This window comes from Lepisosteus oculatus, chromosome 5, assembly GCF_040954835.1.
Source record: "Lepisosteus oculatus isolate fLepOcu1 chromosome 5, fLepOcu1.hap2, whole genome shotgun sequence".
Taxonomy (NCBI): Eukaryota; Metazoa; Chordata; class Actinopteri; order Semionotiformes; family Lepisosteidae; genus Lepisosteus; species Lepisosteus oculatus.
The window spans coordinates 59,098,589-59,116,258 of NC_090700.1; the positions used below are offsets into that span (position 1 = coordinate 59,098,589).

At 38.4% G+C, this 17,670-nt stretch overlaps 1 protein-coding gene across 2 annotated transcripts in view; it reads left to right on the forward strand.

The window, feature by feature from the left end:
* The first annotated feature begins 571 nt into the window (after positions 1–571).
* ca12 (carbonic anhydrase XII) overlaps positions 572–17,670 on the forward strand; it is a 31,186-nt gene continuing 14,087 nt past the window's right edge. The window contains exons 1-6 of one of the 2 annotated variants that reach the window (XM_015343615.2): positions 572–766; positions 3,575–3,595; positions 9,726–9,905; positions 12,279–12,421; positions 17,395–17,490; positions 17,572–17,635. In XM_015343615.2, the coding sequence (XP_015199101.1) occupies positions 694–766; positions 3,575–3,595; positions 9,726–9,905; positions 12,279–12,421; positions 17,395–17,490; positions 17,572–17,635 (577 nt within the window). In that variant the 5' untranslated portion in view covers positions 572–693. The remainder of the gene's footprint in view (positions 767–3,574; positions 3,596–9,725; positions 9,906–12,278; positions 12,422–17,394; positions 17,491–17,571; positions 17,636–17,670) is intronic. The other variant, XM_015343617.2, reaches the window with a different exon arrangement.

Genomic DNA, 17,670 nt, shown 5'->3' on the forward strand with positions numbered 1-17,670 from the left:
TCTTTGTATCATGATGCAAGTGCCTTTTTTCCTTGGAGATGCTTTCGCTTTCACTGTATTTCTAAGAAATGGTAAAGAAGCAGCATCTAAACTAAACTGCCTTTGGTGAGATTATTTCATTTCACACTTCACCCTCCGCCACAAACAAGCGCCGATAACCGCCGCAAGTAAATTTGTAAAAAATATTTGTAAAACCCACAAGGGACGGTCCCTCACCGTCAGTGACCCCTTAATGTGAGTAGTGACCCCTAAATGTGAGTAGTTCAAGAGAAGATGCCAGGGTCGTCACGTAGCACTGATGCAATTCTTTTGCAAGTATCTAGAGACATAAAAATGTATATATTTATCGGGTGCATCAAAGGAGAATAAGAATTCATGATACAGAGCACTACGCCGTTCTTCTCTAAATTCTCCGATCACATTATGACGATTGCGCTTAGGAGATGCGCCCGGGTGCAAAATGTTGGATTTGGGGATTTCGCTGGATATGCGAGCAATTAGAGCAAACGTCCACTTGCTCGCAGTGAAACTTGTTCAGGCTTTTGGGGGCAGGTTTGTTGTTGCTTTGACGTCATGGAGCGTTAGAATGAAGCTGACACGAGTACTATAAAAGCCGGTCTGAAAGAGGCAGCAATTTAAGATTGCCTACTTCAGCCAAATGAGACTGTGATCTTGGTTGGAACAAGAGGTAAAATGTCTTGCCACTACCTGCCAGCCATACTCGTGTCCCTCCTTACGACTGAATTCACTCTCTCAGCTGCTCAAGGTAAGATATTCAAGCGTGGAGACTTTTTAAATGCAATGCCTTCACCTACTGTATCAACATTTTCTAAGTCTGTTTAAACTTTTTAGGATGTTTATAGTATCTGGAATATGTTGCCTGGAATGTAAATTAGCTTTTTAAGCTTAAAAACCAATTGTCGTTCCTGTTTGATGGTCTTTTTGCTCATCAAGAGGCTTATTTTGCAAGACGAGCTGCAGAATGACCACAATCAAGTTGGACATCTTCAAATAACCACGTGCAAAGAATGTCATTACGTTCTGAAAAAAAAACGTGCTCAAAGTAATATTACTTAAGCATCTAGCAATGTTGGAAATCTTTCTTTCCTAAATCAAGGAAAAACACGTTACTCACTAATAGAGAACATTTTGTAGTCCAGACCATATACATTTTCAATTAAACAATGGCTAATTATAATTAGGACCAGCCCGAATTATCTAATTGCTCTTGAACAACTCTGCAAAATTTATTTTGTCCATTTAATGCTCCAGAGACCAATTGAAATTACGTATTTTTGGGAAGGGATGACTAATTTTTCTTTTTCAAAATAAAGTATTCAACAATTTATTGATACTAATGGTCATGTTTACAGGCAAGGTGTTGGATTATAAGTATAGAGGAAATGTATCCATATTTAGTATCGTAGTAAGATTCTGTTCACAGCTACCACAAAGTACTTTAAACACGTATGCATGCGTTTGTTTACATTAAATACTGGAGATTCCCTCTGAAGACCCAACAGGCATCCATTCAGTATAGCATTGCTGTGGTAGTTATGGAAACGGATGTGGACCATTTACAGCACAGCGCTTAATGAAGTGAACAGAAGCGCATGCTAATGAATACAAAACCATTATCCGTTTAATCTATATGAAGCACGCCCAAGAATCTTAAAAAAACGATATCTTTAAAGGCTATTGACTTGTTCTTGAAACGAGCAACACGATTGCTGTGGGGATGATAAAAAAAGTGACTGAAGTCTCAAGACTAAAGCGGTCTTGAGTTTCCTTTTGGAGTTACGTGCTGTTCTTCTCCGTCGCATTCTTTTTAAAGCGTGAAAATCTCCGCTAAAATGACAAAAACGAAACTGAGTGCAAACTTTACTTTAAGAAAAGCCTAATGATGTTTTTTTAAGTAGATGCAACACTATCAAATGAAAACAAAAAGACGCGTCTTGCAGAGCTATAAATATATAGTACTAAACGTTAAGCACCATAGTTTTGACTCCCTAGCGAACCGTAAACGACTAGGGGCGCATTTTGTCCGCCTTCTAAACTCTACCATCTCAGTGGCTGAGAAACTCCCACAACTTTCTTAACATCATAGAGCTCTGTGCCAACACTAGACACTAAGAAAACTGTTGTGGCATAGTTCTGTATTCGAATAACTGTAGGTGCTCTCCTAACCACATAGTGCCATAGAACATGGTACATACTGTAGTGAAGAGCAGAGAACACTGGGACAATAACCATGCCTTCTTGTGAGTAGTGAGTCACCCACTTCTTTGAATGACCAGGCTTGTTGAAGTTTGCAAATCAATAAAATCTTCACAGCTGATAAGCACAAAGTATAAACTATGTTATACATTTCTACTGCAATAAAAGGCATGCATGAGAGTTTTGTGATCTAATTTGATGTTTGACTTCCTTTTAATTTTTTGTTTTCATTACTCATCGCTTTCTTGGGGAAAAGAAATTCCTTTTGAACCAATGCAAACGAGTCAAAGAAGCAGTAGGCTGCTTAGGGCTTCAGGCAAAGATCAATAAGAAAATATCTGGAAACCTCACAGTTCCCACAACAAGCTGAAAAGGTAGATGCAGTACCCACAGGAACCTTCCCAAGCTTTAGCAAGATGTAGGATGTACAGTGTAGCACTGACATGAGTGCTTTAGGCACACTTCAGAGTGTTCTAGCACTTTTGCTTATTGAAGCCGTAATAATATGTCCCACGCTGTTTATCCAGTGGTTGCAGATGTATAACTACACCAAATCAAGATGATGTTTGAAACAACCACTTTCCTTTCTTCTATGAGACAGTGCAAGGTTGCTGTGGTGTACAGTGGACCTTGTTTTCATCCTTAGCCAAGTGAAGGTGGTTCTCTGTGTTACCCTTCAAAACCAATACAAAGCTTTTTTTAAAAAAACAAAATTGCATTGTTTATGCTGTTAAGAGCATACAGTTTTTACTGTTGTAATAAACTGAACCAGGTGCACAAAGCAGTTGGGGCAGGGGGATGTTGTTAATTTCACATACAGAGCAGCTTTAAATGTAATTTTAGTTAATTAAAATGGATAAAGCTCCATGCTTTAAAAGTTATTTTTGAACCACGTTCTTCTTTTCGAAGTCCTATAAATAACGTGGGTGATTTAAAGCAAATCTAAAATGAATATGTCCAGCACACACAAATACAGGGCTTTAAAGTGTCATCTTGATGCAAATTGGTAAATTCAAGATTATATTTTCACTTCTTACATTTTGTTTCTGCCCATTTGCATTTTTTTAATGTACTGTGGAAGTTCTAGATGGCATGCCAATAGCAAATATATTATATTTATACTTTGCTTTTTCCATTCAAAGGATATGCTTATTGGAGTCTGGTATAGCATGACTTTTATGGAACCTTGCTATAATCTAGTTAAAGAATGGCACGGATCTGTAAAATTAGTATGAAGAATATTTAGAGAAAAGCATGTTACTTATTCATCGGTCAATGAAGCAGGAGGACCTACAGTACAACAAAGGTACATTTCCAGGAGCTGTAAACTGACTCATGTTTTTATTTTGTGTTTCAGGTGTTAAGTGGACATACTTTGGTAAGTATGTTATTCTTGGCTGTGGCACTTGCAGACTGCTAAGCATGTTTTTAGAAGCTTTTAAATGAAGGTCTGGACACTCCTGTGTCTCTGTGATTTGGTAAAAAGTCTTGCTGTCTCACCCTGAATCACCATTATAACATCTTGGCTTCTCTTGAACTTTAGCATATCCAATTACACCACTCTTCACTGGAAAATAGAAATTACTGTAATGCCAGACAAATTGCCTAGGTCTTTAAGGGTATAAAGTTGAATTCACCTCACACATTCTTGTATTATCAGCAGATTTGCAATGAAATGGTGGTTTATTTTTTTTAGCTACAGTTTACAATCTATTCAGAGTCCCAGAGGGGTTGAAAAGAAAGGGATACTTGAACCAATTTGGCTTGAGGGTCACAACCTAAAACAATCTCTTCAGATTCCCTCGGTTCTCATTCATTCTAGAGGTCAAACTTTTTCCTGACCACTTTATCAAAAATTCAGACTCGGTGGCCTTAATTTGCCTACAGACTGGTGACATATTCCCACTATACACTTCTGATTACTCCATTCTGTCTGAATTACTCCCATATCGCTAATTAGCACTTCTGCTAATATAAAACACTCCTACTGTGCTTTGCTTCTTTGTAAGAAGCACAGTGTTGATGGTACTGGAAAAGGTCCTTATTGCTTGTCTTAAGTCCCAAAGCCCAGTCTCATTCCTCCACCCTTTTAATAACTGATGTCTTCAGCATTTAAATAACAGAGCGAGCTACCATGTAAGCCAGACCAGCAGTTGCTTAAATTCCAGGACTGAACCTTTGTCCACTAATAACTGCATTCTAAACCTCTTGCTTTGGAGAAAGTTTGAGGACTGCAATTGAGGAGCAGTCAAAGCTATGGTTGGTCACCCCATGACTCAGACCTTCATTTTCCCCTTAAGTCTGTGTCTTTCAGCCTTCACTTTGTCAGGATGCAAGTACACAAGTTAACAGCCTAGCAGGCCCACAATAATGGGAAATGCTGTGATTGCAGCAGCATTAAAATACAAAATAGGTGGGACAACAGTAAGCATGTTGCATTGTTCAGACAAAACATTACACTGTAGACTAGAAAATTACTGCTGTTCATCATTTCCCCATGCTTATACAATGGACGTGCTTTGTTTTGCCATATTTTGTCCTAGGTTGCCAAACTACCTTATACTTTCCATTATTTTCTGCAAGGCCTTTATAATGCTTCACAGCGAACTATTGTACATTGTTGCATGCCCGAATACCCCGTGCCCTTCACAGAACGTCTTTCGAACAACCCTTCCAGTGGTGTATTTCATTCTTATGATGGCTGTACTCATGATTAATGCATGATGAGTCTGTGCTTTGTGGTTTAGAGCAGGGCTGTCTAATCCTGTTCTTGGGGGGGCAGTGCTGGTTCTCATTCCGATCTGAAGCAGCTGGTCATAGCTTTAACTGGACCAATTTAACAGCTTCTCTTGGCTCTTCAGGTGCTGTCTCTATAAGGAGCTCCTGAAAACCTGCAGGCACCCGATCTCTTGGACCAGGACTGCACAGTGCTGGTTTAGGGTTATAGCCAACATTATCTATTAAAGTAGTTCAAGTAGGTAGCTGAGTCAGCATGTGCAGGCTGCGAAGGAACAGGCAAAGGTTTATTCCAAGATGAAAAGAAATGCTTTGGCTGTGACACCCGAAGAAGACTCCACAGCCGAAATTTTCTTTTCTTCTCTTTTAAATAAAACCAGTAAAGGTTTATTCCATGCTGAATGTTTCACACAGTATTTTAGGAATGGTAAAAAAAATGCTCAGAACCAATGTACAAATTAACTGGTCCAGAAGCAGCAGAATGTAACTGCTTGTCAGGCCTTATTAGAGGATCTGCTATGCAGCAGTTTTTCCTTATTTGAGGGATTTCTTTAAATCTATCTCAGGCTTTCATTATCCTTTTTTTGTAAACAATATGCAGTGGTCTGCGTGTATTACTCAATGCTTTGATGCTTTTCTGTTAAACCAAGGAAATGTATTTAAAATCCGGTGACAAAGGAGTAATATTTGTCAATATGATGGATTAGGAAATTCCAGAGTATACATTAACCCTAGGGGCATTGCTATGCTAAAGATAAGCTAGTGTTTCCTAAAGGAAGAACACAGCTGATAATGTAAATAGTTGTAGTGGTGGAAACAATGGTAAATGTGCATTTAAAAAAAGCTAGATCTCGGACCCTTTTGATTTGCAAATCAAAATAAAATGCCCCTTCTTAAGCATGTTAAGTGATGACCTGAAGAGAAATCTCATTATCATAACAGATCCTTAATCTTCTCCATCAATCTAAGCTGTTTTTATTATAATAAACTTTACTTTATAAACCACCTTTTAAAGCACTTTACATGATGACAACAAATAAAAAGAATACACAAGATAAAACACAATTACAATATATAGAGGAGACTGTGGATGGTGGTACTAAGAAAAGCAGAGGGGTGAAGAAATGAACCAGTTAGTGTAAGTAAAGGCTTTTCTAAAGAAGAAGGTTTTGAGTCTGGATTTGAAGGAGTTTAGAGAACGTGACTCTCTGATATCCTTGGACAGAGAGTTCCAGAGCTTGGGGGCATAACAGGAGAAGGCCCTGTCGCCCATACAATGTAGACGAGCTTGGGGGACAGTAAGGAGGGCAGAACTTGAAGAGCGGAGGTTGCGAGGTGGGTAGTAGGGCGATAAAAGTTCAGACAGGTATTGAGGTGCCAAGCCATGTAAAGCCTTGTAGGTGAGCATGAGGATTTTAAAGTCCACACAGAATTTAAAAGGAAGCCAGTGCAAGGACTCCAGGATAGGAGGAATGTGATCATTTGCACTTGACCTGGTCAGGATTCTGGCTGCTGAATTTTGGACATACTGGAGTTTGTTCAAAGTAGATTTAGATACCCCAGCGAGCATTACAGTAGTCAATTCAAGAGAACACAAATGTGTTGATCAGCTTTTCAGTTAGTTAGTGATAGCATAGGGTGTAGTCTAGCGATATTTCTGAGGTAAGATTTGAACCATTTGAGAGCAGTGTCAGAAACTCCAAACATAGTCTCAAGACAAGAGAGAAAGATGTTATGGTCAACAGTGTCAAAAGCAGCACTGAGATCAAGAAGGATGAGTATAGAAAGAGAACCAGAATCAGAAGCTATTAGAAGATCATTAGTGACTTTGATCAGGGCAGTTTCTGTGCTGTGACAATGACCGAAGCCAGATTGGAGGGGAGATTTTGCTGAAAACTTTTAATCATACAGTCATCCACTAACACTTATTGCCATGAGATAATCACACAATTTGTTTTTACCTTAAGTTATTTTAGACTGTTTTGTAGTTAAAATAATAGAATTGTCCTGGTTATCCTATTTTGCTCAAAGGCAAAACCCTTGTGCCTGCAACCCAAACCAGACAGACTTTTACAGTACATAAGTGTTACTATTCTAAACTTTAAAAAAGCACACATTACATTGTTAAAATTTGACTAGATGTAAAATTGAGTAAAAGCCTTTTGGGGACGGGGGGTGGGAAACAGTAACAGATCAGTCAAGAAAGCATTATCTAGCAAGAAAAGGGAAACAAGTCATTTCTGCTTTCTTGTTTTCAGATGTAAATAGACACTTCCCCCCAAGAGTGATTAGAGGACACTTCATCCCTGGGGATTTGTCTTGAACTCCTAATTAAACTCAAACAGTGCTATTTCCTGATTAGGATTTAAGGTTAATTTAAGTGCCTTTTGTGATTTTATTGGGCTCACAGTCATCTGTCACTGTACGATAATGAGGAGTTGGGATGTTTTAGGATCACAAAATCAGGATCTTTCCTCGGGAGAAGCCATTGTGTGGATTTCATCCTGTACTGCCTATGCAATATACTTTTACACCTTTCTAACATTAGGAAGGACATTCTTCCTTCCAGAAAGCGTGTCATCAAATAAGCTGTACTAGCTTTACTACAGTTTTGTACAACTGAGCAGATTTTAGTTACTAGGGAATGTAAATATCTACAATTTACATACACAATTCAATTGAACTTAAATTATACTTCAAACAGAGTGACCTGTGATGCAAGGAATCATGACTCAAGAGATGGCTCGTATTTTCTTCCTGATATTCTTACTGTAAACGTCTTGGTGATCAGTTATTCACTAATGTACAGATTTCTAGCTTGTTAACCCTCAGCTTTAAGGATGGAGGTGAGCAAAGTATTAAATTAAAATGTGCCTGACTATTTTTTAACTGTATTTAGAAATGTACACTTACACACAGTGTGTAAATCAACAAATTTAAATATCATGATTTTTTTTTGTAGTTAAGGAGGGGTTACTCCACTCCAGTTAACAGCCTGTAATTTAATGCCTCCTATATGACTATTTTGTTTGTTTGCCAAATCTGAAAATAGCAAAAACAATGTAGTGAATTACATCCTAGAGAGCCAATAACATGCAAGGCGATGACCTCACAAAAAGAGCTGATGCTTTTGAGGTTTTCCTATAAATGTTTTGCGTTAATTAACTGTTATGGTAATTTCATAAGTTCCACTTTGTGCCTAATACCGGTTTGCCTTTTCCTGTTATTAAAACATGGGTTTACAGTATTTGTATGTAAGATTATATGCATTAACGTAATTCCTATACCGACTTTAAAATGCTACAGGCAATTAATTTTGGTGCTCGTTAGTTCAGTGTTTTTAAAGTTACAATTCTGTCCTTTTCATAACTGGAACCTAAATTCTTCTAAATCTATATACTTCTATCCTCAACATGGATGGCTCTCTGTATCTTTTCCCCATTGTGCCTTTACTCACTTCTTTCAATAAGAAGCTCAAAGGAGAATTCCTTTCCCCACTTTAATTTTTTTATATTGAATTAGAGGAAGACACAATTAAGACCACACAGATGCATTAATAGTCAGCTGAAACCTTGAGTTTTGAGAATGTATAGAACCAGATTTCTAACCGACTGGCCGCACTCTTATTTAAAAACTTTAATAGCGCTTAATTTTTAATTTAATTTTTTAATATAGCGCTTTTCTAGACACTCCACTCAAAGTGCTTTACAGGTAATGGGAACTCCCCTCCACCACTACCAATGTGTAGCATCCACCTGGGTGATGCACCAGTACACTCCCCACACACCAGCTATCAGTGGGGAGGAGAGCAGAGTAATGAAGCCAGTTCATAGATGAGGATTATTAAGAGGCCATGATTGGTAAGGGCCAATGGGAAATTTGGCCAGGACGCTGGGGTTACACCCCTACTCTTTTCGAGAAACGCCCTGGGATTTTTAATGACCACAGAGTCACGACTTTGGTTTAACGTCTTAACCGAAGGACGGCGCCTGTTTACAGCAAAGTGTCCCTGTCACTATACTGGGGCATTAGGACCCACATGGACTGCAGGGTGAGCGCCCCCTGCTGGCCCCACTAACACCTCTTCCAGCAGCAACCTTAATTTTTCCCAATAGGTCTCCCATCCAGGTACTGGCCAGGCTCACACCCGCTTAGCTTCAGTGGGCAGCCAGTTGTGAGTTGCAGAGTAATATGGCTTTACACTGGAAGTGTCATTTGGTCATCTTCTTGCTTGAAAGCAAGCTGCAGAATTTATTCTAACTGGAAGTTGGGAAGGAATACCTCATGCACAAATCAATTTTTCATAAACAGGTGTGTCTTTCTTGTTGACTAACTATAGCCTTTGCTACACATTCTTTACCTCAGCAGTTTACGGCTCTTAACTATCATGGCAAATTGCATGCTAGCATACTTCTTTAGTGGAGAGTAATCACAGCTATGCAGTTAATGATACCTTTTTTTATTGCTAATAAAGCTTTCACAAAGCCAGGAGGAGGGGCATCAAGGGCTTTGAAGTCACCCAGAGTTCCTGTTTTGTCAAAATCATTCCCCCTATGTACTGGAATCAACTAAGGATCTGTCGATATCTTACTTTATTAGATACAGGAAGTTGCAGTGAAAGATTTTAAAACAGCTCTCGGAAATAGAAAATTTCCCTTGTGTTTTTAAGGGACTAATGGAGCATTCTTTACGTAAGCAGGTGTTCTTCAAAATCTATGGAGTAGTGCCTTTTCATTAAATATGTGTTGGTCTTGGTCTATGTGCTATTTCAGGCCCAGATGGAGAGAGTCACTGGTCTAAATACTACCCCTTCTGCGGTGGCGTATTTCAGTCCCCCATTGACTTCCAGACTGAGCTCCTGCAGTACGACTCCACGCTCAAGCCCATAGAGGTCAGAGATTACAATCTGTCTGCCACTGAGCAACTTACTCTGATGAACAACGGCCACTCAGGTCAGTATAAGTACCTCCCCCAGGGTATCCTGTGTCAGAGTTGGTGCATGCAAACAGCCTTTGCAGATCAAATATATTGCAACACTGCATGATTTTGAGATCTCTGTATGGGGGGTGGGGGGGGGAGATGGTTGAAGACTAAGGTGTTTAAAAACTTTCTGAAACCTTAACTGATCAGTCCATTTGGAGTGCACTCCTCCTACCTAAAATTCCTTTACTTCCCACTTATTCTGCAATTGTTACAGTACTGCAAAGAGATCTGAAATCTGCCACTTTACAAAATTGTAAGCATATTTTAGAGGTGGCTGGCTCAAGACAAATACTTTCCATGCCTAATATATTTTTTTTCCCCAAAAGAGCTCTACAGACCTCTAAAGGCTTCCAGATCTTCTACGTACACAAAAAGCTTTTAGAGTATTTACATAATTCCCCGTTGTACTGAGAATATAATTGGTCTTTTGCAAAACATGTATTTTAGTGTGTGTATTAAATACTATATTCCAAGAAGTCAGCTAAATTGTAAAACTCCTCCCTTTTGAAATGAACCAAGGCATAACTTCTGTATGGTTTGAATGCTCCTTCAAGTGAATCTTGAAATAAAGGTTCCTAAAGCTAAGCAACCAAATTCTCAGAAATGATTAAGAAACTAAACTTTTTTTTTAAATTCTCATAAAGAACATTGAGTTGTTTTGCATCTTCAATTTAGCAGCTGCAAAATATTTTGAAGTCATCCCGTTTTTGACTTCGCCTCTAAGTCTAACAATCAGTGAAGCACTCCTCATGATAATAACTTTCTGTGTATGTGTTACAAATTGGACATTGCAGGGCTGGTAAAACCTGGTGAGCACATTTTGGCTGCTGAAATTAATATTTAATTAACCACACAATGGATAGGCAGCTCCCTGTTGGTTATGTATGAGCATTAATTAGGCCTAAGCATGAAATTGCCGTGAGACATATTCATTTGGTGATCAAAAGCACTTCTACAATTTATACCCATCAGGAGACAGTTTTGTAGATAATGTGTAGATATTATTGCAGCATTTTACAAATGACAATTTGTGTTTTAAAGTTTGCCTCTTCTGAGGTGAAAAAAGTCAGCAAACAAAGTGTGTGTGGATTTACCTCTTAAAATAAAGAGCACTGAGCAGTTCCGTTCAATTAAAAAAAGTTTTGTGGTACAAATATTACCTTTCATTCTATGGAGAGAAAAGTCTAATAATGCTAATGCACTGTGCTTTGATGTAAAACATGTAAGGAATGAAATTCCACACAGTTCAAAAGCATTATGTTCTAAGGAATAAGTGGGGAAAAATCCACATGTGTGATTAGGCCTAAAATTGTAGCTCACCGCTGTCTGTCTAAGACATTGCATCAGGATAATTATCTTTATAGAATCCTCATACACAAATGTTAGAATAGATAAGTAGCACTTTATTTTTGCATAAATCCTGATCATCTTAATTATGGTAAAACTGAAAAGATCAACCTCGACCTGTGGTTTATGTGCAACCATAATGATATGTTTAATTATTGCCTGCTTCGATGCGTAAATAAGACAAATGTTAGTTTGCAAATCAGACTAAGGTTCCCTTTTGTGCTAAATTACCACGGGCTGCAAGACTGACAGTTGCTCCTAGTGCATTACGACTGCTGACCCTGCTTATTTTCCCATACAACTGCAGTTCTGAAGGTATCCTATGGAAACTCATCTTGAGAGTGCAAAGCATTTGCGTCAGAGGGGTGTGCCTTGTTACAAAACAGGTGGAGGAAAAAAAAAGTCAACTTCTTCTTTTCAAAAAGCTTATTGAGGCATTTAGCTGGGTCATGGAGACTGAAGTTGAGTAGTCATTTTCTTTAATTCTTGACATCTCTGAAATGAAGTCACTTGGAGTGTCTTTGTGTGAAGGCCACTGCATTTTTGTGTTTCTTCATCTTACCAGGAATTTGCAAATAAAGGCTCCGTTACATCTCCTGAGTTCAATGGCCCCATTTGAAACAAACCCATGGCTGAACATTGATCAAAAAGGGTTATCAGAATTTCAGATTAGTTCCATTTTCCAATTAAAGGCATACTTTTCATACATTATCATTTGGCATATAATCTTGTTTCATTACAACAGAGAACTGTAATGTACCTCCGTTCTGCCTGAAATGAAAACCCAAAACGAATTGTTAAATTGGGAACGAGAATGCCGTTCGAGGAGAACTCTTGATCTTTTGCAAAGAGCTGTAGCTGCTTTTGTCCACAGCTGGATGGCTTAGCAAGCAAAGGCCAGATTTTTAGTGTGGTGTACAGCAAGTGTGAGGTATCCACCTGCTATTTTAGTGACGTTGAAGAGTGCTGACTGATCTGCGGCTTTCCTTTCCCAGTGCAATTGTCTCTGCCGTCCCGAATGCACATCGCCAGCCTGCCAAACCGCTACTCGGCCGCCCAGCTTCATTTCCACTGGGGAAGCTCCAGCCTGCCAGCTGGATCTGAGCATGCAATCGATGGCAAACAGTTCGCAGTGGAGGTGAGCTGACCAGAAACTCGTGTTCATTCACCGCAGTGTACACCTGTAATACAGAGCACTTAGTCCCTGCACTACAACATTAACTCTCTGCTTTTCGGAGTTGGAGCCAGTGCCTGCAGCACACATCTGCATTCCTTTTATGATCATCAAATGTTGACTTTCTGTGGCATTTATTTTTCACATTTGCGAATTTTGAATCATATCTAGATGTATATTGTGCATATATGTCTGATTTGGAAGAATCTTATTTGAATGTTGAATGTTAGAACTCTGCTACGTCTGATGTCCTCAAGCTAGAGAGACATGCATTGCCTTTCTGTTCTGCAGTGCAGCAGGGAAGAAATATTTGTAGTGACTATGTATGTTTCACAATGTCTAATTATACAGCTCTATAGGAAATACTTTAGTAGAGATCTCCTTACTTTCTTTACCTTAATGGATGTAAAAGATCCTTCCTGATAATCAAATTATGTTAAAATAATATTAACACTAAACATCGACAACTTCAATCATTTCTTGGAAACATAATTTTTGTTTAAATAACCTCTGTCTACTTTTTTTTAGCTTGCAAGCCAACTTGGCTTTTCTCTTTAAATTATTAAAATGGTGTAAATTACAACTACCAAACCAACAACAGTGTAGAGATCCTTCCTTACCTTAACTGGTTGGATATAAATTTGCGATCTAGACTTTAATACAGCACATTGCACTTGACATTTAACTTGACAGTTAAAATAGGACACTATCAATGATTCCTAAGAAATAGTGTTTTATTAAGACTCATCACTGAAAGGGACTCATTGCATGATTTTGGCCTGGTTTATTCTATCGTTTCTGCCCTTGGAAAAGATGCAGCCATGGGTCACACAATGATGCTATATCAAAGTAAGCCCCAAGAATCTAAACTTGGATGGAAAATCCATGCATCCATGAGACATTCCCACTGTCTGTTCCATTATAGTACCTATTGTTGCCATGGGATGTACAGTAACGTTAGCTTAAGTAGGCTGTTCCTTTCTAAGGAAAAGGACCATTTCATCTACGGTTTTTTTTTCTCCCAAGTCCTTGAACTTAGTAGAAAAGGACTGAAACCATAGCAAAATTATTGCCTAATTAGAAAATGCTAATTAAAAAAAGAAAATGACAATTATTTTAGCATTTTAATGAATCACGTTCAAGACCCTGCATAGCTGTACAGTTGCAATTGGGTTTGTCCTTCAGAACATTGCACAACCTCAGAGCATCCGAAAACTTCACACCTACAGCAGGGCCATCTTGCAATGCTTTTGCATGTATTCCTGGCAGAAGGACATAGCAGCTGATCTGAGGTCAAGTGTCTCGGCTCTTTAATACTGCCTGCTCTGCTTTCTTCACTTTGTAATTGTGTCCTTATTGTCTAGTCTTGAGAGGCGCTTGTGGTTTGGACCGTGCTGCGATCCATCTCTGGATTCCATTCAAGATGTGTAATGTGTTCTTCATTTGTAGTCTGAGATTTCCAGGCTTTAAAATCTTTGCTTTTTTTTTAACTTAAAGCAACCATATCTGTTTTATGCAGGCATGCTGATTCTCTGGGACCGTGGTAACAGTCTACTTAAACTGCATTGTTTTTTTTCTTGGGTTCTGACTTTCTTGCTTGTGGCTTTTAAATTGCTGATGTATAATGAACGATTCCACAAATGTTATGGTTATTGGGAAATGTCAGTATATTTGTAGACTGACACTCAAGACCTAGACCAGAGTTCCCATTACTGATCGTAGAGGAACTTGTATCTACGGGTTTTCATTCCAGCTGAGCTTAATTACTTTATTGTAAAACTTTATAAGCTTGTTTTATACTCGGATGTCTGGAATTGTTACACATGAAATGCAATAGTCAGAAGGGAACAAGCAAAATGTTTGAAGAGGTGAAAATCAAACTGTTACAATTTATTTTGTTGAACAATTAAGGATTCAATTGTGTAACTTGGTTTAGATGGAACAAAAACCAGCAGGCATATGGGCCACTAGGACTGAGAACTCGTGCCATAGTGACTTGCTCATGTAGTTTCAGACCAATTTTAAAGTAAGCTCAGGAAATGAACCTACTGCTTAATAGGCATGTTATTAAAAAACCAGGAAATATAACTTTTTAGAATTTAAAATGCTTTATTATAGGGTCTCTGCTCAAACCTATTACCATAATTAAAGACAATACATTGAATTGAACTATGATCCAAGTTTAATTTTAAAACCATTTTATCTTTTAATATTCATTAAATATAATTAACAGTCCCCCCCCCCCCCCCCCCAATAGTTCTTCATAAGACTCTCCCTTTACATTGGATTGCCAATTTATTACAGGTTTGGCCAATTGAGAAATATATTTTTTCTGTATAGTAAAATTACAAAGTACACCCCATTTCATTTTTTATATATTTTAAATCAGTCTGTACTGATTGTGTCATATTAGAGGAGGGTGTTCATTCTTTTGGGAGATAAATAATTGATCATTTGTACTTTTAAGATTTTCAACCACAAATCATTAATGCCTCTGCCACACGGAAGCCAGGAACAGCAGTAGTTTACCTGTAAAGGGGCACAGCACGATTCTTTAGGTACGACAGGCATATGAATGGGATAGCTCTGAAAAAATGTGGTATGAACCACTTGGCTGAAATTAACTCAACTGAAATGGAAGATGGATTAGACTGTACCACTTTAATTACTACTTTCAGACAATGACGCAAGTGAATACCAGTTCAATATAACTATGGCTGTGGAGATTATATGCTCAGTAGTGCATAAACTACTGACCTGCGCAAAAAGAACTCCTTTACAGGGTCTGTTGGCTTCAAACAATATTGCTGCATATGTCAAGTGTTGTCCTACTATCTAAAGCTGAGGTGCATTTCCAACAAGCCCAAGCTTTCTGAAACTGTAATAGTCATTTGCTCTAGCTAAAGGACAAACGTCTATTGGAATATTTGCATATTTAATCATATATCCCTTTTACTACTTTTGGCTGTACTTATTCCTTAACCTCAGACGTTGACTTAAATAGTACATATGCGGAAGACTCAACAGGATTAACTAGACTGCATGTTGTAAACTGGGCTCATATTCATAACCACCTTTTAAATGGCTTCTTTCTATGTGGCAAAACTGCCACGCCAGCAGCTCCATCTCTGCCATGGTTTACTTGCACATTCAAGTAAACTTTGAGTCTTGGTGGAGGCTCAGAAGGCAATTATTTCAATGGCAGGAATAATTAAGTAGAGTAAGACTACTGTAAATTCTCAGCTTTTCAGAGAGAGTGCTTGCTTCAAAACCTGTGTTTACAAATAACACATGCCGTCTCAATGTTTTCTGTGTGGAATAATCCCTAAATACTTTCATCCTTCCACGTAAAGCACAATTATCTTAAAGACGAAAATCTCATTTAAACTATACTTCAGAATAAATGGGTGAATAGTGGATTTTTAAAAAACTTGATCCATGTTTTAGGAGTAACATGGACAAATGAAGACCTGGAATAAAAAAAAATGGTTTCCAGGATGCAAGTAAAGGTTTATTCCATGCTGAATAAAGAAATAAATAAACATAACCTTTTGGCTGTGGAGCCTTCTACAGGTGTGTGGCTCTTCAGAAGGCTCCACAGCTGAAACGTGTTTTTTCTTCTCTTCTGCAGGGAATAAACCTTTCTTGTTCCTTTGCAGCCTACAGATGCCGACACAGCTCCCTACTTGAACCGTTTTCCAAATAGTTTTAAAGATCATAAAGATTAGGCACAGATCTTGTGCACGATTGTAACCCAGACATTTTTCTGTATGCGTCTCCATGTTTAAGACTTGGGTAGGTGGGGGGGGGGGGGGGATCAATCTGCAAAATGAAGAGTTAATAATCCGGCTGACAGCTGACCAAGCCTAAATATTCATAAACTGCATCATGGACATCCCTGTTCCAGGGTAGTATCTGCTGGGTTCCATTTTGGCTCAGGGATTTAAGCTAGCAGGTTGGCTTATCTGGACTAATTTAACAACTCTAGGTGCTCTTGAAGAAAATCTTCAAACTCGCAAGCCCTCCAGGAGGAGGACTGGAAATGCCCTGCTATGACTGATAATGATGCAGTTCTTGAATATTTACCTTGCAGGATGTTTAAAGAGTCCTTTTTTTACCCCCAAGATGTAGTAGATCACTTCAGGAGAGGGGAAACAAAGGGGAAGGAGGTGTTTAATTTCTGTGGAAACTTAGCACTGCTTTCAACGGACTGAGATCCATGGCGAACTAGAAGTTTCTTTGCTCTGGAAAGTGAAACGTAGGCAGCACATGCTGAAATATGCTCCTCTTTATAGAGTGGCTTAATTCCATCCTGGAATTAACTTTATATGGTTAGAACTGCATTTTCCCAGATGTACTGAGCTCCAACTTCAGAACTGGTTTTTTAAAGGCACTTCGATCCATAACCACTCAGTTCCTGTGCACAGTAGTGGCACCGATTCATTAACCCAGGAATGATTGTATTTATTACCTCAGCCAGTGTAAGTATGCAATGCAGTGGAACACCATTTTTTTTTTTGGGGGGTCAACTTTTTTTATAATATGAAGTATGTGGTAGTCATCCCCCTGTAGTGATCAGACATTATTGCATTCTGTTAATACATGATTCAAAGGAATGGTGACTTAATATACTTGTGTATATTTAATATGTACACAGGCTCTTTTAGAGACAATTTGTTCCTACACTAAGAATAAGCTCAGATTCTATTCTATAAAAATATTTAACCTACAGAACAGTTCTAGAAACGTTAGTTTAACTGTCCCAGTACAAAGAGTTTATATAGTAAATACAACATACTTAAAATATTTAACTTCTCTAGACTGTCTGTATATATACAGTGCTTTTTGATGGATGCAGTATCTTGCTTGTTATTCTTGTGATGACCTTTCCCCTCCCAGTGAAATGTCTTCAGCTTCATTTGTGCTTTCTTTCCTAGATGCATGTTGTACATTTCAACTCGGATGTGTATCCCAACAGCTCCGTGGCAGCAGATAAAAAGGATGGTCTGGCTGTATTGGGTATTTTCATTGAGGTGAGATCAGGACAGGAAGTGAATCTTGTTGACGGGAAGTGATCAATTCTGATGATCTGAGATCTGTTTGCTCTAATTTAGGTGGGCCAATTCAATCCAGCCTTTGAACATTTACTCCGATACATTGATGCCGTCAAATATAAAGGTGAATCTCATTTACTTTGATTATTTTTAGAACTT